Below are 27,409 nucleotides of genomic sequence, written 5' to 3' on the forward strand. Positions count from 1 at the left end.
CCCACTTAGACCATTCTTCAATTTGGAATTTGTACACTAAAATACATGTGCGTAAACTCCAACAACTGTAAGCTCCAAAAGTCTAGGCTTGCAAAAATAGGGAATGTCAGTTCCATGTTTATTTCTTTATTAAAAGTTTCTATAGCTTACGATAATACCAAAAGATTGTGTTCAGAATTGTGCATTGGGAGGAGGGAATAGTGTGGTGTTTTAAATACCTCGTTTCATGCTGGTTGAAGGCCGACATAGTTGTGATTCAATTTCCTTCTTCTATTCAGTCCTTTCTGTTCCTGTTTGCTTGCACAATTAACAATGTCTGTTTCACAGTCATTTATATATTATAAATTATATTATATAGCATTATTGGCATTGATGTGTGTGTTTCCTTATGAACTCTTCATGAGATAGGTATTAAGTAGCATGTTTTGCCCAGAACCATACACCCAAAACAGTCCTGGGAAATTTACATATATTTTTTTTGTTTCCCGAGGATATGTTCCATGTAAAGAAAACAAATGTGTCTAAAAAGTTTTTAAAGGCATGATGAAAGAAATGTCCTTCTGGGTTCGGCTCCAAGTGGAGTAAAAGACACTGGAGACATGGAGGCTGCTTGGAAAGATGGTTTATTGTTGGACAGGGCCACATGGCTTGAGCCCTGAACAGAAAAGTTGATCACATGCTTCAATGTTGGTGGAGAAGAAGAGAAGGGCTGAAGGAAGGGCTTGCTAGGCTTTTTATAACCTGTTTAGTCCCACCTCTCTGTTTCCTGTTCCTGTGTAAGAAATATATTCTGATTGGTTGTCAGACTCCTATGGGGCCATGCAGGGGCTACTCTCTAGGCTGTATTTTAAATCCAGATTTGGTTGAGTTCTCAGATGCCATGTGGTCAGTTGAGTAAAATTCCTTAATCCCTTCCCCCTGGAGCTGCAGTGGAGAAGTCTTTATTATGTAAAATGGACTAGCTTGGCCTTAATGGCCCATTAACAGTGGGAATGGGCAGGAAGCTACAGGCAACTATTCTGTCTTTTAAAACATGTTTCTTTCTTTTCATATCCAGAGAAATATTCTGCCTTTTCAATATTTCCTAGGATATTTCATTTTTCTGGGAGAGGGCTGGATGATAACTTCCCACAGGCATACATCTCTTTATTTTTTAATTGCAAGAGTTAATTTTTCCTCCAAACATAAATAATAGCAATAGCAATAGCAGTAGACTTATATACCGCTTCATAGGGCTTTCAGCCCTCTCTAAGCGGTTTACAGAGAGTCAGCATATTGCCCCCAACAATCCGGGTCCTCATTTTACCCACCTCGGACGGATGGAAGGCTGAGTCAACCCTGAGCCGGTGAGATTTGAACCGCTGAACTGCTGATCTAGCAGTAGCCTGCAGTGCTGCATTTAACCACTACGCCACCTCGGCTCTTAAGTAAATAAGAAAAGAATTTAGCTTTTCATAAGAAATCAACTTTAGGAATGGTAAAATAGAATATAAGCTGCAATTAAAAAATACATAAATTGTTAGACAAACCTCACCTGAAGCTGTCATAAGGATAGCAGCCTGTCAGTTACTTTTATTTTGGCAGTCCTCAGCAGATAGAAAGAAGTAAATCTTACTAAATGTGAAGTTGACTGCATTCAGCATGAGGGTAATACATTATTCAAATCTGATGTGTGGCATATGGAATCAAGAAAGTAAGACAAGCAAAAAGAGCTTAGAGATGGAGGAACCAACTTGCTTCTGATAAATTCAAGAATAAGATTTTGTTTAGATTAGTTGGAAACTAGTAAATGAATGTAAAAGAGCATAGAGAGAAGGGACCCTTTGAGAAGAAAAAACTGGGGGGGGGAGGAGATATGTGAAAAACAGAACAATTCCATCTTACATCCTGAAGTAAAAAAAACCTGCAAGATTGAGTCTCTAAAACTCAAACTATTTCCCTATATAGTTATCCCTCTGACTCTTCAGTGTTTTGACTTTGTGTTTTGACTTTGAAGAGATATTGAGCGCCTTCATAACTGACACTAAGCTAGGCCTTTCTTCTTGGCAAATTTATTGGTCTTGAGTTGACCAGGATAAAGCTCAATATTCTTACCACAATCCGGTCTCTATTGGTTCTGTTTTAGCTCAGTGCTGACTTGTGTTATCATTATGTTGCATAAACAGGGCATAATAAGCTATTTGCATGCCACCTGTGGTAGGTTTCAAAATTTTTTAGAACCTCTTCTGTAGGTGTGGCCTGCTTTGTGGGAGGGGCCTGCTGGTCATGTGACTGGGTGGGAGTGGCTTGCAGTCATGTGACTGGGTGGGCGTGGCCAACGTGTAAAATGTGGTGAAACTCACTTAATAATGCTCTTGCTTAGCAACCAAAATGTTGGCTCAGAAACTCTGGCATTTGAAGCACATAAGTCTTAAAGCTGTCAAGTTACAAGACCCTTGCACCCCTAACCCTTTAGAAAAAAACCCAGGGGTGTTCAAACTTGACAGCTTTAACACTTGTGGACTTCAACTCCCAGAATTCCTCCTCCAGTCATGTTGTCTTAGGAACCCTGGCATTTGAAGCACACAAGACTTAAAGCTGTCAAGTTACAAGACCTTTGCACCCCTAACCTTTAGAAAAAAACAGGGGTGTTCAAACTTGACAGCTTTAAGACTTGTGGATTTCAACTCCCAGAATTCTTCCTCTTGCTCTTCATCTTGATGATGTGCGAATGGGTGGGGGAAGGGAGCTGGAACCGGTTCTAAATGGCACTGTAGATTTGTGGAACCTTTTCTATAGAAGAGGTTAGTACTGGCAGGAACCCACCTCTGCATGCCACCAACCAGAGAGAAACCATAAAGAACACTGAATGCTTCTTAATAGGACTTGGAGAGATGTTACAAAAAGTCAAAGCAAACAAGCTTTTAAAATAATTGTATACTTTGAACATCCTAATCTTATTATTCAATAACAAACAAGCACTGAAAATGTCTGTGAAAACTGAACTAAAATTAAGTGAAAAACTGCAGTTGTAGAAATATCAGTAGGTGAAAATTTCTGTCATGGTACAGCAGACAATTGCTTTTTTATGCATTAGATCTAATATAGAATAAGGAATCAATGTCCTTTAGATCAGTGTTTTTCAACCTTTTTTGTGCAAAGGCACACTTTTTTCATGAAAAAAATCACGAGGCACACCACCATTAGAAAATGTTAAAAAAATTTAACTCTGTGCCTATATTGACTATATATAAAGTAATTTTCCCATGGCACACCTTACACTATGTCACGGCACACTAGTGTGCCGCGGCACAGTGGTTGAAAAACACTGCTTTAGATGATCCTGAACTAGTATCTCCAGCCATTGGGCAGCTTGGTTGGAGTTACTGGCAGATGTGATTTAGCAACATCTGTGGGAGTCCAGATTCCACATTCCTAATATTTACCTTATTCAAATTTGTTGTGCCCTCCCAATTCCAAATAATACTTGTTCTATTTATATACATAAAATTGTAATGTGTGAATGCATTGTCTCGAACAGTTTTCTGAATCAAATATACTCCATTTGTCTTTGTAAAATATAGGAATTTGACCTAGACTTTATTTATTCTTCTTGCAACAGTTTCCCTTTTTTGTCCTTTTCCAATTATTCTATTATCTCCTATTGACTTCTGAATAATACAGAACTAGCAGTGGCTCAGTGGCTAAGACACGGAGCTTGTCAACCAGAAAAGTCGGCAGTTCAGTGGCTCAATCCCTAGTGTCACATTACAGAGTGAATTCCCATTACTCATCCTAGCTTCTGCCAATGTAGCAGTTCAAAGGCATGTAAAAATGCAAGTAGAAAAATAGGGACCACCTTTGGTGGAAAGGTAACAGCGTTCCGTGCGCCTTTGGCATTTAGTCATGCCAGCCACATGAATATGGAGACGTCTTTGGACAGCACTGTCTCTTCAGCTTGGAAACAGGGATGAGCACTGCCCTCTAGAGTTGGGAACGATTAGCACATTTGTGCGAGGGAACCTTTACCTTTTAGCAGTGATTAATTTATCACAGGATATACATCTCAAGCTCAACCATAATTAAGTTTGGCTGATTCTAGTTTAAGCTGATAACCTGTGGTTCATAAGCCACAAAAGGCACCACTTGCCCATCTCTGCTTTAGAGAACCAGGGAAATATCTTTGTCAAATGACAGACTGTGACTTTATAATATTCAGTGCCATCCATTGACACAGAATTGTCTAAGAACAGTCTTTTTCTTTTCTTTTATATTTTCTTCCTATTCAAAATTTTATTGGCACAGTCAAAATGAGGCTTTGAGTTATTTCATAATGCTAAAAGCTATAATTAAAATAAAATGTGAAGTAGAATATCACATAAATTGGTTTGCCGTGATGGAAGGAAATGCTGCACTTAAGCAAAAGATTTTCATGCTTCTATTATATTTTTCTTTTAAAAATAAAAAATAAAAGTATTCATTTGAAAAACAAAACTATGATTTTTTTAAGCCATTCTGCATTAGCTGAAGTAACCATAGTTCAATTTAGAAGCATTTGCTCCACTTGTTCAGATAGCTGTAGTTGGCTGTTTCCTCCATTTTTGGGTAGAGATCTAATTTTCTGATGCGTCATGAATGTACAGTAGCATCTTTGTGAAACCCGGGGAAAAAACAACGAAATGGCTCTATTTTTTGTGAATTTTAGGACCGCCTATTTTTCGTCATGGAATATGTCAATGGAGGAGACCTAATGTTTCAGATTCAACGTTCACGCAAATTTGACGAGCCTCGCTCCCGCTTCTATGCAGCAGAAGTCACATCGGCACTCATGTTCCTACATCAACATGGCGTCATCTACAGGTACTTTTCTTTCAGAGGTTGAAAAAAAAAAGAATTATTAAAGCTGTTTGTTTCATTGGTGTTGGCTAAACTCCAGAGTCTCTTAGCAACCGCACTGGCTGTTAGTTTCTGCCTGCTAACACAGAACTTTTTTTTTCTTACTCTTTTTGAGGTGGGGAGAAGACTGTTTATCATTCTGAATGTTAGCATTTGAATCGTCTCTGCAGGCCTTGCCAGCTGTGGGTGCCAGTTTTGTATTATAAAACAAGCAACGCTTATTTTAAAAACTTGGCACACTGTGATCCATCGTTGACTTTGGTTGCAGATCAGGGCAATCTCTTCAGTTTTCTTCTTCTGCCATGGATTTCCTTTCATTTCGGAACTCCCTGCCACTTCCTGGGTTTGTTTGTCTTAATTGTCTCCAGTCTGAGATGGGATAATCATTTGATGAGGCTTTGTACATGAAGTCTTGATGGTGAGGGTGAAGGCTCAGCTGTTAACAGGAAGAACCTCTTTGGAGACAACTTGAATTTGTTGCCTGCAGCCCCTGATTGGCATCTGGTGGAACAATAACAAATCTGAAATGCTAACTTTTCGTTATGCCATGAAGAATACACTTAGAGATAAATATTTATTATTAGAAACAAGGAACTTCTTAATACATTTTCACCTACTATCTCTCTATGTTATTAAGGCCTTTATCTTGTCGTTTCACTCTTCCTCTCCTTCTTTTCCCTTTAAAACAAAAACAGAGAAAAGAAACTGGCAGTTTTTCATGACTTCAGATAAAATTTGGCAGGCATGTAGAGAAGAAACTGCAGTAAGGGAAGTTGGCTGTGGGATCACTTCTCTTTCATGAAGTACTTGAAGAGGGCAGTCACAAAGCACTATTCACAGGGGAGGTTGCTGCTGATATAGCATTGCCAATTACCAGTAAAAATGAAGCAGAAAAATAATACATGTTTTGAAGCACATAGGAATATATACTGGACAGGATAGTGTATTAAGAATTGGTTGTTTTCCTATCCAGATCCTGCCAGTCTGAACCTCAGTTTACTGGGAATTTAGTGGCATGGACAGCAGTCCATTTATTCCTCTGAAAGAGAGATGAGCAAGTTAAAACTTACTACAATATTTTAAGAGCAAAACAAGTCACAGATAATGCACACTATATTCCAGAGAAAGAGAAATATGGGAAGAGAGAAATTTTAATAAGGATGTTAAAATTTCATTTCCCCTTTTCACCCCTCAGTACTTTTGAGAAAAAAAATCTGAAATACACCAAGTAAATGAGATGAAGATTTTGAAGTAGAGGAGAAAAGTAAGGGAAGAAGAGAGGGATAGGAGATAGGGCAGTGGGGGGAAAGAGGAGGAGAGAAATAAGGAGTGCAAAGGGGAGAGAGGAGAAGGAGAGAGGAAGGGGAACTAGAGAAGAGAAGGATGACAGAGGGAAGAAAGGAGGTAGGGAGGAGGAGAAAAGGAGAAGAAAGTGATTGATAGGGTACAAATACGGTGTATGGAAAGCAGAAGAGCCAATAATCATTTTTGGGAGTTGATGGTAAGACGAACTGATGTAAACATTTAACAATATAATATAATGTTGGTTATATAATAGTATACATGTGGTTATTTGTTATGAAAATGAAAAAAATAAAAAACTTTATTAAAAAATGAAAAAAATCTTACCCTGGTACATAAAAAATTCTAGAAATGTTCTGATTCTGTACTTACTTTGGACATTTTGATTTCTATGCTGTTGGTACTTCCATTTCCCCAAACCCTCTGAAACAACTTGGAGACAATATGTATTTATGTTTACACTACATACTTAAATATGCTGAGAACAAAAAGCAAAAGTGCTTACTTTCTCTCAAATTGCCCAAACTCTTACAGCAACATTCCCTCTTAACTCCACATCATATAAAAGGGGACTACAATAAATTACCTACACATGAAGCACACACACTCACTTCTTCTGTGTTCATATGTATGACCACAAAAATGTCTCAATAGATCATATGAGGAGGCAGGGCTGAAAAGCTGCCAAGCCACCATTCCCTTTGAAAGATTCGCCACCATGGTTGTAGCCAAAGAACTAGGCAGTGATATAAAACTAAGATTTCCTCAAATGGAAACAACTGCTATGCCTGATGGACCACAGTATTTCAAGGCACAAACTAGTTTCTTAGCAGTGTGACATATAACATAGCTGAGCTGAAAATAAATAGAACAAGGATGAAGTCATGGAATCCCAGAGACATGAAACCAATCAGTAAAGAGAAAGTGGGAGTGCTATTACTGCCTATATCTTGTATTGTGTTCTAAACAAAAAATATTTACAGTCAAATATTTTTTTTAAAAAATAGTCTTGAATGTGTCACAATGTGGTGACTTATTTTTGATTTAGTGCTGTTGTTCAGAAAGAAGATGGTTGCTTTTAACAAAGTTGCTGATAAATAGGGTCTGCTCCTAACTTTCAAAATTCCCATGTCTATAATTAAAAGCGATTTTAAGAAGCAGATAGATAGCTCCTCTTCTCTGCATTGCCTGTGTAAATGCAGAGATTGCTGGTTTCTGCTGTTACTAATAGTTGTAGTTCAGTGACATCTGGAGTGCCAAAGATTGCATTCTCCTGCTGAAAGAAAGATCAGTGTCATGCAATATGGGAATTTCCGTGAACATTTTCTTCTCCAATGGAAAGAAACCAAGAGTGGTTTGTGTCTTCATGCCTTTTTCCTCATATGATGAAAAACCAGGGGATTGGCCCCCAAAAAAGAACTAGTTGAGAACTTCAGTATTGTATTACCCTTTATAACAATAAAGCCTCTGATTTTAATGAACTTTACAGGAGGAAGAATATCTGTTTAAGCTGAATGATGTCCATTAAAGTGAGAAATTACCAGTAGATATAATTGGGGAGATGTGGCCCATCAAGTAAACTGCCCTCAAACCATGTAGCATTTTAAAGGTTATAGTCAACATCTGGAAGCAAATCAGCAACAAGTGTAACTCCTTCAAAAGAGATGACATTCTCTTTGGACTGACACAAAACCATGTGCATTTTGAGCCAACTGAAGCTTTCGGATACTCTTCAAGGGCAGTCCAATGTAGAATGCATTACAATAGTTCAAACAGATGACTGTGGATGACTGTGAGAAGGGCCCACAACAAATAGCAAAGAAGGAAGCCATTGTTTCATTTCCTTGAATTCCAAGCACATCAGCAGATATTATTATTATTATTTTTGAAAGAACATAACTACAGCAAATTTGGCCCTTTCTCCCAAAGTTTTTTGTGCTACTGTTATCCCTGAAATAATAGCTGACACACACACAAAATGTTTAATGTGGATGAAGTCACACTTAGCATATTGTAGGGTATACAAATGGCAACTATTTTTCAAGTTGCAGTCACCATAGTCCAGTTCTTGAGGATAGGTAAACAAGAAAACATAAACCTTGACGATTTTCCATGAATATAGACCCTGACATCTATTGATGCCAACTGTAGTTCTTCAACAGAAGAAAGAAAATAAATTGATGCGCACATCCCCGGAGGTCAGGGTCAACAGAACAAGGCTCTGCAACTCCATCTGAATTAGCCCAGTGAGTTTCTGGTTGGGGTGACACTTGAAGAAGATTCTTCTAAGTTCCAAAAATTTGGCTCATTCCTAATTATCTTCTCCTTGTACCTCCAATTGGAAAGGCTATTGGAGATGGCATTTGTGCCATCCTAAGAGCTCTTCCTTCCTTAATAGCCATCTGCATCATGTAAACAGATCATCATGTAAACAGAACCTTGACATTAACATGGGAAGAATAGGGTGGGCCTTTTGTTAAAAGGGAAAAGGAGAAACCAAAGAAGGCAACCAAGAAGCATGCCAAGTTTACATTCCTGAGAGGGCAGTCGTTTTCCTGTAGAGCTTGTAGGAAGGGGACCAGTGCTTTCTGCCTGATAACACTAATTCTACGAAGAGGAAGTTGGGAAGCAGTATTTATCTTCTGTTTAAACGTCAATTATTTTAGTTTATTTAGTTGTTATATTTACTTAACAAGAAACTAAAAATGAGCCTGTATTCCCTGGCTGAGCTCAAAAATATATGCTTTTATATACAGAAAGGGACAGAAGCACATAGGTCTTATTTTGTTCTATATACACAGAGCTGCCCTCTAAGGCTTCTCTGGAGAATAATGAAGACAGCTTGTGGAGTAGTTTGGTATCAAGAGAACAGAAGAAGCAATTGCATTTCTTCACCATACCTAGTAGTTGCCCTTTAAAATTTTGAACTAAAATAGTATTTCTACATTGATATTTTTTTTATCATCAGGAATTTAAATATTTACTCTGCTATACCCATTTCATCCAGATACTTTGGACCAATTTTAATCTTCTACAGTTAAAGACTTGTATTGGCTTTAAATCCAGACACTTTATTGGTAATCCACTAGCAGTGATTAGGTGAATAGAGGACTAGTTGCGAGATCTTCCCTTTGGAATAAACATACCCATCATCGCTGTGATAGAGAAGAGGGTTATAAATGTTTTCTCTTTCTTAAGAAACCAAAACTAATAGTTCAGGCAGCAGCACAAGTGAGGTCAGAACAACCTAGAACTGTTCTTTTTTTTCCTCACAAGGACCCAGAAGGAATGACTATAGGGATTGTGGTTTTTTTCTGCAAAAATTGAAGTGCCTTTTCCTGACAAGAATGAAAGCAACCTAAATATTCTTTTTTTATAAAGTTTTTTTATTTTTAATTATCAAAACAAACACAACACATAAAATCTTCCTTTTTTATATACTGTAGAAAGTGTATCAGTTGGTTACAAAAGACTTTCATGCATCTCTTCCACAGTCATCAAGCATAATTCATATTAACTCAAGTATTTTAACTCAGATATATTTATACATGTTACTATCATCATACCTCCATTTTCATTTGACTATAGTTGTTTAAACGTCGAATCATAAAATATACCAAGGTTTAATACATAACCACATACTGGCATTTCATTTACTATTTCTAAAATCCTCCAATGACACTAAATCCTATGTCCTGTTCTAGCTAAACATCCATAATATTTAATAACAAAGTTTTCTATCCTTCTTTCCAAATCACTGTTTACAATTTACATCTCATTTCCTTATAGTGTGTGTGTGTGTGTGTGTGTGTGTGTGTTATTATCATTATCCCTAGTAATCAAGACTTAACTGAATCTAACTTAATTCTTTTTTATTATTATTAACCTTTATATATAATCCAAAAGGGTTTCTAATCTTCCTTTCATGGGTACCATTCAATATTCATATCCAGTTATTACTTATCATAACACTACGCATTGTATACTTTATTATCATTATCAATTATTTATTTAATTATATCTATTATCACTAAATTTTGCTAAGTTTAGCTAGTTTTAAATTATACTTTTCTATCTATCAACCTGTATCTTTCCAGTAACAAAACAGTGTCATATCTTCTGCCGTTTGTGGCATCAGTCCTCTAATCATCTCCTTAATTAACTTTGTATGGATTCCTCTTAGCAATTCTTTGCTTATAAGATCTCTCATGTAATTTTGATGCCCTTCTTCTGTTTCCTTAATCAGCTTATTTTTGATTGTCGGTGGTGTTATCAAAACTATTACTAATAAGATTTCTCTCTTTAAATCCATAAATTCTTATATTTTTTCCTCTTTTGTATCTTCCAATCTGGGGTAGGTTTCCCCTCCATTTAATTCCTCTTTCAGTATTCCACTCTTTCCATTTTCAGAAACAAACCAATCACCATAAATATCAGCAATTTTAATTTCTTTATATTCATTTTCCTCTTCGGTTTTTTCGATTTTAACCGCCACTTTTTCCATTTGATGAACATCTTCAACTTCTCCATCATATTTTACTGTTAGATGCACTAAGTAATCCAACTTCTTCTCTATCCTCTCACTTGTATGTGATAATTTCTGTATTTCTGAGAATATCTTTTGCAGATTTAAAACTTCTTTCTGGTGTTGAAATTGCGCCATGATTTCCACCTGACAAATACTGCTATTCTAGCTTAGAAGGTTTTAGCAGAATTAAGCATCACAATAACATTTCACCTTTCTCTGGTTAAAAATCTGCTTCAAAGGAACATGTGTGCTTTTCTTCTTCTTCTTATCACTCTCTATAAACAAGCTGTGAATCCTTGAAGTGCCAAGCCAGGATAATCAGTGAAAAAAGTATTTCATTTCCAATACACAAACCTCTAGCCTCTGAGTAGCAGCGTTACAATGTTACAATGTTACCATTTCTTTGTTTCTTTTTGTATCTTTTCGTATTTCAAGTTAAAAAAAGGTCCAATTCTTAAATGAGTTAGAAAAACACCCACAGTAATGAAAGAGGAGAGTTTTAGTCCATAGATTACAGAGAATAGTCAAAGAAAAAAAAATAGAAGGAAATTTAATCCGTTCTTTTAAAAGGCTTGCATAAATTCCATCCATAAAAATAGCATTTAAAAAGTAAGATAACCCACTGTTCAAAACCAGTCCAAATTTAATTCCGCCGCTTATTTTTTCTGTTCTCCAATTTAAATGAATTTTAAGTTTTTTTTATAGGCAGTCACTTTTAAAACAGTAAAAATTCATGTTTTTCTCTTTCCATATCCTTCCGTTTTGGAGCCGCCCCGACTTCATCAGCCATTTGGCTGGATTTTTTGTCACCAGCTTGAAGAGCTTCTCTTGGATCAATCAGAGACTTTGCGATGTCCCTGTGATCAGCAAGATGTATTCTTCCTGTTCACCATCTCTATGGGACGGTTTAGGTCCATTTGGACCACCCAGAGGCAAAAGTGTCAATTGCGATCTCAGAGCATTGAGATTGCACGTCGTGTCGTCGCAACTTCGGCTCCTCCCTTGATCAACCTAAATATTCTTAAGGGGTCTAGATAATCCACTTCTTCCAGAGTTTTCACCAACTACAGACAGACAGCCTTCTTGACAACATTCCCTAAAATGGGAAGATTGGAGATGTGATTGTAGTAAACAAAGAATGTTGGGTCCAAGAGAGGCTACAACGCTGTCTCCTTCAAGGGGGAAGGTACCACTCTGTCTCTCAAAGAGGCCAGCATCATAGTATTAATCCAACCATATCAACTCCCTGATTGCTTTCGTAATCAGGAGGTAACCAGGTCCAATGAACAGGTGGCCAAACTGAGAGCACAGAGAATGTCGGCCACTTTATTAGTAGTCGTCAGATCAAACTTAGATCATATAACAAGACCAGGCCCTAAGCAAAGAATTTATCAGAAGGAATTGATGCAATTCTGTCTGAGTGACATACTCAGTCAGTCATTTGCCCCTCCCAAAAATTACTTCTGTATGAAAAACATTTTTATATTAGAGATCTATTAGATAGAAAAACAAGCAGCCTTATTGGAAATACTAAGAACTCGTTTAGTATAACGTGCCTCTGAAAACACAGATTTCATTTTATCAAAAATATGCACATAGACAAAGCAAAGTAGTCTGAACTTTACTACTGGAAATTAAAAGCTTCATCCCAGTAGTACTTATGTCAACAATTCATTATGGTACAACATAGTTGATATGTTGTTCTATAAATAATACAAATAACAGTTCTTACATAACAGTCACCTCTATTTACCCATGTGAAGACTTTTCATTGCAAAAAAAAAATCTCTTTAAGTCCCTCCTTCAGTACAGAAATTTGTTGGGGGAGGAAATACTGTTGAACTAACTGTTTCTTCCTTTTGAGGATACTCTGGAGAGCACAGCTGAGAGATTTTTCTTCCTTTTTTAGCCTGGGATAGTATGATGGGAACAATATCCTTTGGTAACTTAATCCGTCACTACTTTGTGAGTTTGGGTTTTTACCAACATGCAACCTGGTCCAAAGACAAGGAAAGAATAGTAACATAATAAAGGTAGTCCTCGACGTATGACCACAACTGAGCCCAACATTTGTGCTGTTAAGTGAGATATTTGTTAAGTGAGTTAGGTCCCATTTTACAAGGATGTAAAAGATGGCTTCCAGGTCTGATATCTTTCTTTTCACAGTTGTTAAGTGAATCACTGCAGTTCAGATGTGGGTTGCCAATTTTTTACTACAGATTCGGGCATGCTCCCATGCGCACTCATGTATGTGCACATAATGCTTCTGTGCATGTGCAGAAGCGTCCAGGTAGGTGGGTGGAACCTCCCGCCATCACTAATACTGATCCCAGCCGAACTGGCAGCAACCCACCTCTGCTGCAGTTGATAAGTTAGTAACCCAGTTGTTAAGTGAATCTGGCTTCCCCATTGACTTGGCTTGTCGGAAGGTTGTAAAAATGTGATCACATGACCCTGGAACACTGCAACGGTCATAAGTATGAACCACTTGCCAAGCATCTGAATTTTGATCACATGATCATGGGATTTTGCAAAGGTTGTAACTGTGAAAAACTTTTTTGTAATTGTGAACAGTCACTAAATGAACTGTTGTAAGTAAAAGACTACCTGTAGTGTTTCACTATAACAAGATTTTTTGTTTCTAACTGTATTTTCATAGGACAGTGTTTCTCAACCTTGGCAAATTGAAGATGTCCGGACTTCAATTCCCAGCATTCGCTGGCTAGGGAATTCTGGGAGTTGAAGTCCAGACATCTTCAAGTTGCCAAGGTTGAGAAACACTGTCCTAGGAGAATGGGGCACTTGGGCAAAAAGTATCTATTTCATGCAAAAAAAGATATCTTAAATGCCTTCTCTTTCATGAATTTTCAGATTGACCTCCATATGTAATCTTATTTAAAAATTGGCATTCTTTATTAGAAATGTTTTAAAATTTTACAATACAAACTCAGTTAAATTCATTTGATAAAAGGAGGTCTGGAATGCTTTCACATCTCCATATGAAGTAAAGGGTACTTTCAAAGTCAAGATCCATCCAATGCAGCCTGTGCTTTAGTAATGAGTCAAGGTTCTCCCTTAACTTCAAAGTGATTCACTTTGTTATATATTTATTTGTCTGTCTCTCTGCCTATCTATCATCTATCTATTTCTGTCTAATTTCTTTACCTTTTTTTTCTGAAGAACCCTGATGAAGTCTTTAGCAAGGAGCCTGTTTAGAGTGTTAGGAGTTTGTCTTGATAACTGATCATTAATCAAGAGGAATCCTGATTCATTTCAGTCTTGATTTGCATCCAGTTAATATGAAGGAGTCAGTTTTAATCACTTTGATAGATCTGTGCTGGGAACAGGAGAATGTAATTCTGTTAAGTTTGGCTGGATTTCTTAGTTCTTAACCAATAGTATTCTACTGGTTCATCCTTCTGAAAAGAAACCAAATAATATTTGGCTGCATTTCCTCAAAGGCAGTTTCAGAAGGTCATGTTGAATAGATTCTATTTGATACATTGACCACTACTATATAGTACCCCACAAGGTGCTAGTATGCTTCCATGTAACAGAATATCAGCATGAAACCTGGGAAAGTTTGTATGCTTTGTTTTCATTATTTTTTCATTAAAAATTAGAGTAGAATCAGCCTAGTTCAAAATTCCTGGACACTCTGGTTTATGTAATGCCACCTCCACTAATTGAATGCTTTCAAAATGTGTTGGCAGGGGTGGGATTCAGCTGTTTTTGAATCCCACCACTGTGTGACCTGAGATAATTTTGCTCATGAAACCCAGTTAGTAGGTATGTTATTTTTCAACACTTGTATTTGTTTTATTTACAAGATTCAAAATACCCGAATTAGCACTGGACCAGCAGTGGTATATCTGATAAGTTAAATTAAACTTTACAACTGGGTTGAATGTAAACTCAGCAATAATGTCTATAAATAGATATGGTCTCTGAAGACCTGTCTAATCTTACATTTTAAGCATTCTATCTCATTGTTCCATAGCATGTGCCATTCTTCAAATAAAAAATAAGCTGTTTTACAGCAAAGGATTAAGGGTTTTTTGTTTTTCTTGCAAAATTAATTAACTTACACCTCACTGCCTCTATTCATTTCTTTTATTTTATTTGCTTTATAATTACTGCAGGACAGCTTATGGTCAGATACCTTTTTAGCTAATAAAACAGCAAGATGCTTTTCAAAGATAAAGTTATCATTGGATAAATTCACCTTATCCTTATTTAAACCCACTAAAACTTCAATGGAGAAATAGACTATTAAAAACATATTAGAGAATGTATTCTATAGAATACAGAGAGAAGAAAAATAGAAACATTATAGCACCTACATAAAAGTTGCCTCAACCACTTCAAGCGATTGATAAATATTTGGTATTTTCACTATTGTTTATTATCACTTGAAATTATTCACTGAACAGAATTTGCTTTTGCTTTTTTAACCTATCTCTTTTGATTTCCAAGTTTAAAATGTTTGAAAAATCTTTTACTTTCTTCTAAGCTACCAGCTTTATGCGCTTTTGTGGATACAGATTTAAAGGCTGGTATTTGTCATCAGTATACAGCAGGTGTGTCAAACGCGAGACCTGGGGGCCAGACCGGCCCACAGGGTGCTCAGATCCAGCCCATGGGTGCTTAGATCTGGCCCATGGGGCTGCCCAAGAAACAGTAAAGGACTGACCCACAATGCCTCTGCCAGCGAAAACAGAGCTTGGGAGGGCTGCAGGCGGCTTTCCTGAGGGTTGCAGAAGGCCATCACAGCTGAAAATGGAGCTTGGGAGCCCATTTTCTCTGGGAAAGCACTTGGGCCATCATAGGTACCCCCAACACAAGTGATGTCGAGCTGGGCCATCCATCCTGGGCCCCTGAGATCAAACACAACCCTGATGCGGCCCTCAATGAAATCGAGTATGACACCCCTAGTATACAGCAACCAAATTAAGGGAAATGATATGCAAATGAAAACTGATCAAATTGAAAGATTTTTGGCAAAGTATTTTGGGCAGATGAAACAAAATTTGAACTGTTTGATCACAACTACACAAGAAACATTGAGAGAGAGAAAGGTGAAATTTTTAAAAAGAGTATCTTGCTAATTGTCAAGCATGAAGATGTTTCTACTATATTTTGGGGGTGAATGGCAGCCAGTGGCAGAGAAAATATTATGTGAGGGAAGGGAAGAATATCACCTTATCCTTGAAGTTAATGTCCTAATCCAGTGAAGAAACTAAAACTAAAAACTATTTCAACCTTAAAATAGTTGCAGGAAAGGAAAAAAAATGTTTTGGAATAGCCTTCATGGCCCCAGATTTCAATGTCACTGAGACCTCAAATATTCAATGGATGCAAGGAGACCTAAGAATATTTCTGAGCTAGAAGAATTTTGCAAGGAAGAGGGGGAGAAACAATGATAAGCAAGAATAGAAAAATTCTCATTGTGCTACAGGAAATGTTTGGAGGTTTTATGAAGTACTGAAAGATTATTCATAATTTGGTATCTGCCGCATTCACTATTTTATTTAAATTATGTAAAGAACTGTACACAAATAGAAACTATACATTCAAATTTACAGAAATCCGTTTAACTTTATACTATGTAGCAACTGTGTTAGTAGCTGTTTTCTTGGGGTCTCCTTGAAACACACAATTTGATAAAAGTGTGCTATATTTTTGTAGTTAATAGAATATCTGGATGGTCCTTTGAGCAGATTTCATGAAGCTTTTAGCTCATAAAATTCTGACTCCAAAGTGTTTTAAAAACCCTCAATTTTCTGATGAAATTAGTTTGTGTGTCTGTGTTATGTGTGTTTGTGTGTGCACATTATGGGATTATAATAGTGATAAGTAGGTTCCTTTTTTTCATAGGCAATTTTGTTATTTGATTTCAACTTTCCCAGGACATCAACTGTTGATTTTCTAACCCAAAAAGAAAAGTTTTAAATAATAATGAAACTATATTTCCCTTAGCAGTTAGCTTTTATAGGATCTGCAATTGCTCATTGCATAAAGCCATAGACATGGTATAGATGATCATATCAAATATTTATGTGACTTCTGCATATATATATATATATATATATATATATATATATATATATATATATATATATATATATATATATATATATATATAAAACTAGCTCTGTGTGTGTGTGTGTTCCAGCATAACTCTATAATGCCTCGAGCAATTTCATACAAATTTGGTATACAGATGACTTACTCTCTAGAAACAAATACTTTGGGGGTAAGACACCTCTCAGGGTGTGTGTTCTGTTACAATACAACCTATTGTGCCTTCAAATGACTTCTACTGTATTGCTGTAAAATGGCTCAGCGCAGTGGAGTTACCATTGTAATGGATTCACAGTACCCCACAAGGGAGCTCCCTCTGGTAACAGGGAAAATCCAACATTACAAATTACGTTTTGTTGGGACATTTTCCACCTACAAATAAATACCCAGGCAAATTAGAGAAAAATACACTTTGTTTGCAGAAGAGGTAGAAAAATCACACTTTTCCTTGGGAGGATATCTTAAAATACTATGAAGTAGGATATAGTTTGAGAGTACTCCATGTTCTCTATTTAACACTTGTATCTCTCTATTAGAATATGGAAAAGGTACCTATTTCTCTTCACAGGGAATATATTCACGTACACCCTTTTTATTTATTGCTAAGAACTTCTTGATTGTTTCTTATTCAAGGGACCTGAAACTGGACAATATTCTTTTGGATGCAGAAGGTCATTGCAAACTGGCTGACTTTGGAATGTGCAAGGAAGGAATCTTGAATGGAGTAACAACTACTACCTTTTGTGGAACACCAGACTACATAGCTCCAGAGGTATAATAGTATGCATTGAAGTGTATAGAACTCTATTTTTATGATGCTAATTTACTTATCCCTCCATGAAAAACTCAAATGAAATACTTTCTATGTAATACTATTTAGGATTGAGTATGCTGATGACTATAGTACATCACAATACAAATTTGGTAAAAATTAGGATTAATGTGTGCTTGCCATACAAATTTTCCAGTACCATTCAGAAAACAATTCCATGAAACACATAAAACAGAGGAAAACCAGGAAAAACTCTGTTGGAGCACAATGAAGGCCTATTTCTTCTAGTATTTTTTTCATATTACAGCCAACAACAGTAAAGTTTACAACCATGATAGGAGTTTAACAGCAGGCGTCTCCCTCTGAAGATCCATAAGAATCAGTGACTTTTCAATGTTTTTTTCACATGCATTTGCTAGCTTTCTTTGCAGTACAATTAAGTGATGTCCATCATCAGATTTAATCATATCACCTGATAGGAACTTCTGTAAGTTAACAGTATCCTAAGTGAAGAACTGCATTTTCTTTTCTCATGTAAATCTACTTTCATTCAGCTTCATTGATAGACACTAGGTTTAGTGTCTTATACTGGATGGGTAGAATAGCGTTCTTACTGATAAACAATGGGCAGAAATTGTGACACACTGAAACTTTTTCAAAGAATGTATAGATTTTAATTTAAAGTCCAAGTGTGTTTCATTGAAACTGGTTTTAAAAAATAATTCCATATAATCATAGAAAAACAGAGTTGGAAGGGACTTTGGAGGTCTTTTAATCCAAACCCCTGGTTAAGCATGACCCTATACCATTCCAGGAAAATGGTTGTTTAATCTTTTCTTGAAAACCTCCAGTAATAAAACACCTATAACTTCTGGAAGCAAGCAGTTCCACTGATTAGTTGTTTTGATTGTCAGGAAATTTCTTTTTAATTATTGGTTAGTTCCCTCTTTAACATCGTCCACCTTCTTACTTCTTAACCTGCTCTCAGGTGCTTTGGAAATAGATTCACCCCCTCTTCTCTAGGACAGCCCCTCAAGTATTGAAAGACTACTATCATGTCACTCCTAGTCCTTCTCGTCACTAGACTAGGCATACCTAGTTCCCACAACCATAATATAGTTTAACCTCCAGACCCCTAATCATCTTTGTGGTTTTTCTATGAATTCTTTCTTTTTCAAAAGTAGGCAAAATAAATTGTTCATGTGCATTTTTATCCATTAATTTCTCTCTTTCTTTTTCTTGATTTCTCCTAACAGATCCTCCAGGAATTAGAATATGGTCCTTCTGTAGATTGGTGGGCACTGGGGGTTCTCATGTATGAAATGATGGCTGGACAACCGCCCTTTGAAGCTGATAATGAAGATGACCTCTTTGAGTCTATCCTACATGATGATGTGCTATATCCAGTATGGCTTAGCAAAGAAGCTGTCAGCATTTTGAAAGCTGTAAGATTATCTATTTTTCTCTTTAAATTTAAGTTTTCCTAGAACTCTTGAGAAACAGCCACCACTGGGAGTTCAACTACAGTTCAGAGTGCCATTGTCAGTATACAGGGGTCTGGGATGAATTAAGCCTATTGTGGGAAAGAGGCAAAATGTTTGTGTTCTTTGTATCTGCATATCTGTATACATGCCTGCACTTGAGAATCATGTTTCAGGAAGAACCAAAAACCCAAGCAAACTGAAGTGCCTTGTCAAGTTGAATACTCAGATTGTATGATTGGCTAAAATAGAGATAGAATTATGCAATTGAGGATGCAAGTCCCACACAGATGGGCTTCAATCCAAAAGATACTTAACAAAATGACATTCTGATCCGTCACCATGCTAACTTAAAAGATTTCTCTGGGAGATGATCCTATGTTTCTGACCCCCACAGCTTCTGGGCAAATATCAATTAGAATTTATTGGTTAGTGTTCGCAGACCATTCCTCATCTTGAAAAATGAAAAATGATGGCAAAATAAGGGTGAGGTTAGTTTCAATACATTTCATATCTTTATTTTAAGATGAGTCGGTTCTACAAGGAAATTATGTTCAATGGATCAGTTCCTAACCAAAAGTTAATTCCCAGTTAATTCCTTGAAATAGGTAACACTACTTTGCTCAAAACAAAATATCATAACAGCCATATTTGTATATTTAGCTGTCCTCATGCTGTTCCTTACATTGCCAAAACAACTCTGACTTTGCACAAGAAGGAAAGATCAGCAAGCTAGTGAGAACTGTTTTGGAAAAATAAATTATAAGGGGCAATTCTTCCCAAAGCAGCTAAAAATGGCTTTATGTGGAATGGGAGCTCAGACTGAGGATGGGAATGTAACCATATCAGTTTCCTCAGAGTTTAGACTTTGAATGTTGGTACCCTGATAGTCCAAGTCCAGTTATGTTTATTATTTAAAAAATAAAAACCCATTGCAAACCTGATGTTTTTACTTGAACATAAAGCCAGGAAAGTTCCTATTTAGAACCCACCAAAAGTCAGACAATCCAAGCATTGCCATAGAGATATTTCGTGCAAATTAGCTGGTCTCCCCAGTAAATTCCAGTAGAAGTATGCTGTACAATCAGCCTAGAGAATCTTGGAGGAACTTATTGGGAGATGAAGACTATGTGGAATAGAATTTGAAACAGCTTTAGTTTCTTTAATTGCATGATAGATAAGATTAGCCCTCATAGTTACTTAAATTTTGAAATGAGCCCTTCTCAGTGAATTTCACTGACACCTTGAGGAGAAAGGGATGAGCATGCTTGTTTCACCATCCTCATGCTGTCCTCCATATGCAGATAGTGAATTCCTAGAATGTTGAACCTTCTGCTAACTATAGAAGGTCTCTGGAAGACAACACTCTGGGGATTCTCAATGGCATGGAGATCTATTGATAGAGGAAAGTCTCCTCTATCATTTATGGAAGCGATAAGAAGGCTTGAAGGGTGGCTCAGTGGCTAAGACTCTGAGTTTGTCACTCAGAAAGGTCGGTAGTTCAGTGTTTTGAATCCCTAGCACTGCGTAATGGAGTGAGCTCCCATTACTTGTCCCAACTTCTGCCAACCTAGCAGTTTAAAGGATGTAAAAATGCAAGTAGAAAAATAGGGACCACCTTTGGTGGGAAGGCAACAGCATTCTGTGTACCTTTGGCATTTAGACATGCTGGCCACATGACCACCGAGACGTCTTTGGACAGCGCTGGCTCTTTGGCTTTGAAACAGAAATGAGCACCAGCCCCTAGAGTCAGGAACAACTAGCACATATGTGTGAGGGGAACCTTTACCTAAGAAGGCTTCTCCATAAAGTCATTTTAAAACATATAGATTGTTATCGGATTTTTTACTCTGAAAAGAAATAATGTGATGGCTTTTCCTACCTACCATACAAACAGCATCTTACAACAACAGAAAGAAAACTTATCTGGGGTGAGTTTCAGGCTTAGATTAATGTTTGAAACTTGGGTTGTTCATCTTGTTCTTTAGCAATATGAATTAGCCGAAGAGCAGGAAAAACAGAGGAAATGGAGGGGCGTCTATGTACTTGACTGCCGAATATTAACAAGGGATTAGCTTTGGAACGCTTTGTTTCCTTACATTGTACTGTTAGATGAGGGCTTTGTTCTTCAGACACTTTAAATTGGAATCCTGTTAAAGATTTTTAAAAGTATTTTGTATAGCTTTGGCAGAATGATTTTGGGGTTCTACACAATTTTATTTATTTTATTGCACTATTATATTGCAGTTTATTTACAATTTCCAAACAAAAAATATCCAGAGTCCAAAACTGAAGATATTTTGAAACTTGGGGAGGGTGGCAGGAACAACAGTGGGAAATCTGAGGTTTAATTTCTCTGAACTGATCTTCAGTGCTGGGACAATGGAGATTCTATTAATTTCTGAAGTTTTATGAAAGACACCACTCTTAATTTTTAGAATGTTTACACACCTTATGACTGTGGAATCCAAAAACCCTTTTACTTTTTTTAAAGCTTAATATTATTTCTCTTGAAAATAAGACAAAATGAGAAATAAAGAGCAGTTTCACAATGGAAAATATGCTTTGCATTCCAAAAAACGTAGATTCGGTTGTCTTCTTTTCTGATTAAAGGAAATCTGTATTACAGGTTTTATGAGAGGTCTTGGCAAGCGAGATGCATAAGCTACCCTATCACCTTTCTTGCACTATTCAGAGACCACTAAGATTGTACCACTGAAATTTGCTGGCAAACAACCAAACATTAGTGTAATTTCCCATCAAGTACAGAGAGGAAGTTTTTTTTTTAAAAAAAATTAAGAGTATTAAAGCCTGGATTGGTTTAACTTATTTAGAGAGTAGGAGGGAAACAAAAAAACCTTTCAGAAGTGAGAAGAAAGACTGAGAATTTTATCCAGCAATGTTATTGCACCGATAACCTTAGCTCCTCTCTTCTTTAAAAAAATGTTCAGTCTTCCCCTCCCAAAAAGTGCCCACACCAGTTCATATACTTGTGGCGTATATAATGAGTTGGTAATCATTGTGATAATGAAAAAATGTTTTGAGATTTTTGCTGTTATCACTGAATACTTCAAATAAGAAATTGTCCTTCCTAAGCCTTATGGAACTCTTTAAAGCATCCTGTTCTAGATCCCTCAACAATATGCTCTATATCACGGGTGTCAAACTCAGTCATGTCACGGGCTGGATCGTGACATATCGTGACTTTTTTTGCCTTTGTGGAGCCGGGGTGGACGTAGCATGCGCATGACATATCTGGCCCGCGTGCCATCAGTTTAACAGGCCTGGTCTATATTAATTGTAGTTGCTTTCCAGATTTTTTCAATCTTGCTAATTTTCAGTAGGGTCTTTGAACATGATTCTGCAAAGCACAGTATCTCTTTCTCACTGATTAAAGCAGCCCAACTTTTCCCTGGCTTGAGTAAAGCCTGAACAAAGGAGGCCATTGCCTTAAGGAATCTTAACTTTAGTGCCATTTTTAAAGCATTATCATATTTTTTTTATGCTCATACAAAAACATGAAAAATATGTATCTGATGTAATGAATAGCAGAGAGGTGCTGCTCTTGTGCAGCGGCTATTTAGTTATAACATCTTTTTCTTGAAGATATTTTTTATCTGTAAATAATTATTTGCCAGATTACATAGAAACAGATAGGGATTTCAATCTTTAATAAACATTATAGTTAGTGGATCAATCTGTTAGACATTTTAATTTTTAAAAAGCACAATACACTAAGAATAAAACTCTGAATAGGTATTTCATCCATGCTCCGGCACTTTATATTCCTATGACACATGTGAATTTTGCTTTATCTCTGTCCCTATAAGAAGTGCTAGATGTAAGTATAGTATGTTCTATCAGCCATATCACACATTAAAAAATAATCATTCCATTGTCCTGGTTGTTCCATGATTTTTTTATTTCTTTATTTCAAGGAGGAGGATGAATGCTAACCAAGCCTGTAGTTAGGGTTCATTTCTCTAAGGCTATGATGGTGAATCTATGGCACGCATGCCACAGGTTGCATGCAGAGCCTCTCTGCGGGCACATGAGCTGTCGCCCCAGGTCAGCTCCACCACGTATGTGCGCGCTCATTGCCTTATGGGTGCGAGTACACACACTGTCTCACACCACAAGTGCTTTCAGCATGCAACGACAAAAAGGTTAGCCAACACTGCTCTAAGGATTCTGCTCTTCAATCCTGCTTCTCTACTGTTAATGTTATTAGCATAGCAGCTTTTTCATTTCAATCCTGTTTAGGTCGAACACATTTTGTGTTGATTAAAATGTATTTGTGGCCATTGGTCTGTTCTTTTTTCCCTTTACATGTTAATATTTTTTGGGGTTCTACTGTGGTTTCTGGTTTGAGTCTTCATACTCGTCTTCTTGAACCATCAATTTTATCTATACCATTTGTTACACACAGATATACACAGATGTGTTTCTGCCCCAGTTTTAGATGGTATAGTATGCTCCTTTGTGAGTAGCTCAGCTTGGATTTCACAATCCCAATTAAAAGAAAATACCAGAGGTTGCTTGTTTTATTTGGATGGGCCTGTTCAACCTTTGTCTATTCCTTTGCTATAGATCTGTCAATTGTTTGCATTCTCAGTGATCAAACAATATGCTCTCTATGTTTCCATTAATAAAGAGTAGTAAAATGGTGACATTCAGCTTTGAAAAAAATATTTAGTGAATCTGCCAATTCCTGTCTTCGAAAATTGTACAGCATTTGGATCATAGTCTACACTATTATACTAACCAAACACACTCTTTTTTTCTGACTCATTGATATATTAAAATTTTACTGCCCTGTATGTAAATATGAATGCAATAAAAAAGCACAGTAAAACATAACATTGATTTAAGTACATATTAATCTGATTTAAGCATTGCTGTGGTTTATTACTATATAATGTTTTGAAATAAAGACTGCTGCAGTTATAGAATAATAACAGACAGCTCAAAACTTTACTGAATTAGGAAAGGCATCAGAAAGACTAATGCAAATAGAATATTTTGCAGGATGTTTCTGCTTTTCCCAGAGCTTGTCTTGCTGTATCTTCCCACCTTATACAATTTTTCCACTATGTAACTGAAGTTGGTTATTTGTTTTCCCTGCAGTTCATGACAAAAAACCCAAACAAACGCCTGGGCTGTGTAGCATCTCAGAACGGTGAAGATGCCATTAAACAGCATCCATTCTTCAAAGAAATTGACTGGGTTCTTCTAGAACAAAGGAAAATTAAGCCACCCTTCAAACCTCGGATTGTAAGTATTGATCTGAGTTGTGCAAGAGAACTTGAGTAACATAAAAACTGGTTGATCACCTTTATGATAGTAAGGTTGCAGAAGTGCAATAGAACTGATAACGTGGTCAATTTTTTTGTTAGACCAAAGAAAGTGAATTAATTGTTTTCCTTAGAATTGTGTGTCATACTTGTTAATGAAACACTGAATGTGGAATGATCAAGTGCTTATGCTATCCGGTTTTTGAAAGTAAATCACAGATAATATTGCTATTATCATTTGATAACCTTTATATCTAAAACCATTAACTTTGTGTTATGGAATGATAAGTCACCATGTTTTCTTGCGCCACTTTATTGTTACTGAAAACACAGCTAAGATAATCATGCTTCACATATTAATCTAAATATGTGAAAGTATCCTCAGTATCCAAAACTCATGTTGGATATGTATCCCTTCATGTAAAATATCAATACCTGCATCAATTGGGAATCATATTTACGACTGTCATACATTATCATACATTGCTAGATGCTAAACTCTTGTTTCAAATTGACTGAGATTGTTACGTAACATTGCTAGTAACTCTGAATTCTTACTGTTGTATGTGGTTCATTTTTTGTTGTATATTGGGTTTTTATTTTTTGTAAGCCATCCAGAGTCATTGTTAGTGACTGGGCAGACATATACATTTTCTAAATAAATAAATTCTAATTCTGTGAAAACTCAAGACATTCAGTTTGGTGTAGTAATTAAGGCACTGGCCTGGAAACCAGGAGGCTGCAAGTTCCAGTCCTACCTTAGGCTGAAAGCAGACTGGGTGACTTTAGGCCGGTCATTCTCTCTTTCAGCCTAACTCACTGCATATAATTTTTTTGTTTTGGGGAAAACAGGAGGTGGAGGAAGTATTAGTATGTTCAACACCTTGAGTTATTTACAAAGCAATAAATGTGGGTTAATTTTTTTTAATCACCTTACTGTTTTTTTTCCTTAGTCCTGATTCACTGGAGACTTGGCAGGTGCTGTAATGAAATCCAGTTTATGGTCTCTTTTCTTATTCAAGATCCTAATATTGTTAATATATAGTACTGACAAAATATATTTTAGTTATTCAAAAGAATATATTTTCCAGTGTTCATCAACAAATGTCCAATATCATTTTCCTAACAATCTATGCACATCTGAAAGAGTTCTCATTGACAGATAAACAGTCATGAAATCTTGAATGATGAGAGTTTATAACCTTCATATTCAAGTGGGGGCTCATTTCTGTTCCCTTGTCACAATTTGAATTATTCTCACTCAGTTCTAGCTGTCTATTGTCTGTTATTTGTATGTGTTTTGAACATTGGGGATAGGGAGTTATTGGGTTTTGTATTGGAGTTTTATTGTAAGCCATCCAGAATCACCAAGAGTGAATTGAGTAGTCATAAAATTTCTTAATAAATAAATAAATTGAAGCTATTTAATTTTAAGCCAATCTATTAATACCATTTAAATGTGGGAGTACTTAAAGCTTTCTTTTTTCTCCAGACTGAGAAAAATTGAACATAGAGTTTTAAAAAAACTTGCATTTCCTCGTATTGTTACCCTCTTTTCCTCTGAGGATGAAATATGCTACTTGCTGGCTTTTATGTGTGCATTATTTTATTATTTCTACTTCACATTTTCTCATTCTTGGCCAAATTAATAATAGTCAAGTAGAGCACTGATTTCAGACTTGCAAGAAAAGAGGGAAGAAGTGGATAAACACAGAAGCAAGTGTTGTGCTTCTGTTTATACTTTTGTTGCTTCTCCAGCTAATAGCTGAAATAAAGTGTACATTTTTTGTAGGCAATTAAATGCTTCCATTATGTTTTTACTCTCAGCATATACCATAAGTGTGTAGTTAGCTGGAGCTTCCACTAAACATCTCCATGACTTAGGGATACTTCTCTAGGCTGAAGTCTAGATACTTGGGATGTCAAGGAGAATAATGAAGGGAAAGGGAGGTAATTCATAGGCCAATGATATGTGCTCAGTGTTAAGGCTGAAATACAGGAGAGTGAATACAGATGGATCTGCATTCATTACTGGGGTATTGGACTGAAAAATGAATTTTTAAAAACCCATACTAGATTTCTTTGTAAAAATAGTAATCAGCTTTTATGAAATCCAAGACTTTGCTGGAGGCTGTTCAGGGATCTATTACTCTAATTATTGCCTTCTAATCTGCTACTGCTGTTTGAGATATTAATTGGGTTATGTTAGATTAACATGTTTACTTATGGCATAAAATCACAGAAGAATATTGCCCAGAACACAAAGAAGTTACCTTTCTTCTACCAAATCCGACATTCCAAATTAATCTCCTGATACACCTGGTGGGGACCCAGAAGAAGGGCCTTCTCTGTGGTGGCTCCCTCTCTCTGGAACATCATTCCCCCAGAGATTAGAATGCCCCCTACTCTAACATTCTTCCGGAAGGCACTGAAGACCTGGTTCTGCTAGTGGGCCTGGGAAACCCAGAGCGGGATGGAGCCCATTAAATGGCTCATATTTGCTGTCACCAGAACAGAGGGTGGAGAGTGATTTTATTATATTATGTTAATTTAATTAATTATTTTTATTATTTTCATTGTTTTAAATGAGGTTTTATATTCTGTAAGCCGCCTTGAGTCACCATGTGTGAATAGGCAGCGATATAAATTCAATAATAAATAAATAAATAAATAAATAAATAAATAAATAAATAAATAAATAAATAAATAAATCTCCTGCCTGGAAATATAGCCAGAGCATTATTTTTTACACTGTATATAAGAACAATTCTACATAATTTGATTAAGGATATCTAGTTTGCTTTAATTTTGTGTACATCACTTGTAAATATGATTATTCCTAACCCCTTTCCATTATTGCTTTTTCAGCAAACCTCATCAAACCCCAACATTTTATGTATCTCTTTGGATAACTTGGTTGATCCCCCCCCCCAAAAAAAAGTGGTTCCTGCAATTGCCAGGAAAATGCTAGGAAGAATATACAAGTTAGACCTCAACTCATGACCTCAATTGAATTGAGAATTTCCATTGTAAGTCATTGCAAATTGAATCAGACATGAATTTAGGATGGTTT

At 36.4% G+C, this 27,409-nt stretch overlaps 1 protein-coding gene across 2 annotated transcripts in view; it reads left to right on the forward strand.

The window, feature by feature from the left end:
• PRKCE (protein kinase C epsilon) overlaps window positions 1–27,409 on the forward strand; it is a 308,889-nt gene that overhangs the window by 265,542 nt on the left and 15,938 nt on the right. For both annotated transcript variants that reach the window (XM_032216245.1, XM_032216246.1), the window contains 4 exons: window positions 4,685–4,839; window positions 17,423–17,561; window positions 18,818–19,006; window positions 24,170–24,316. In XM_032216245.1, the coding sequence (XP_032072136.1) occupies window positions 4,685–4,839; window positions 17,423–17,561; window positions 18,818–19,006; window positions 24,170–24,316 (630 nt within the window). The remainder of the gene's footprint in view (window positions 1–4,684; window positions 4,840–17,422; window positions 17,562–18,817; window positions 19,007–24,169; window positions 24,317–27,409) is intronic.

Source organism: Thamnophis elegans, chromosome 4 (assembly GCF_009769535.1).
Source record: "Thamnophis elegans isolate rThaEle1 chromosome 4, rThaEle1.pri, whole genome shotgun sequence".
Taxonomy (NCBI): Eukaryota; Metazoa; Chordata; class Lepidosauria; order Squamata; family Colubridae; genus Thamnophis; species Thamnophis elegans.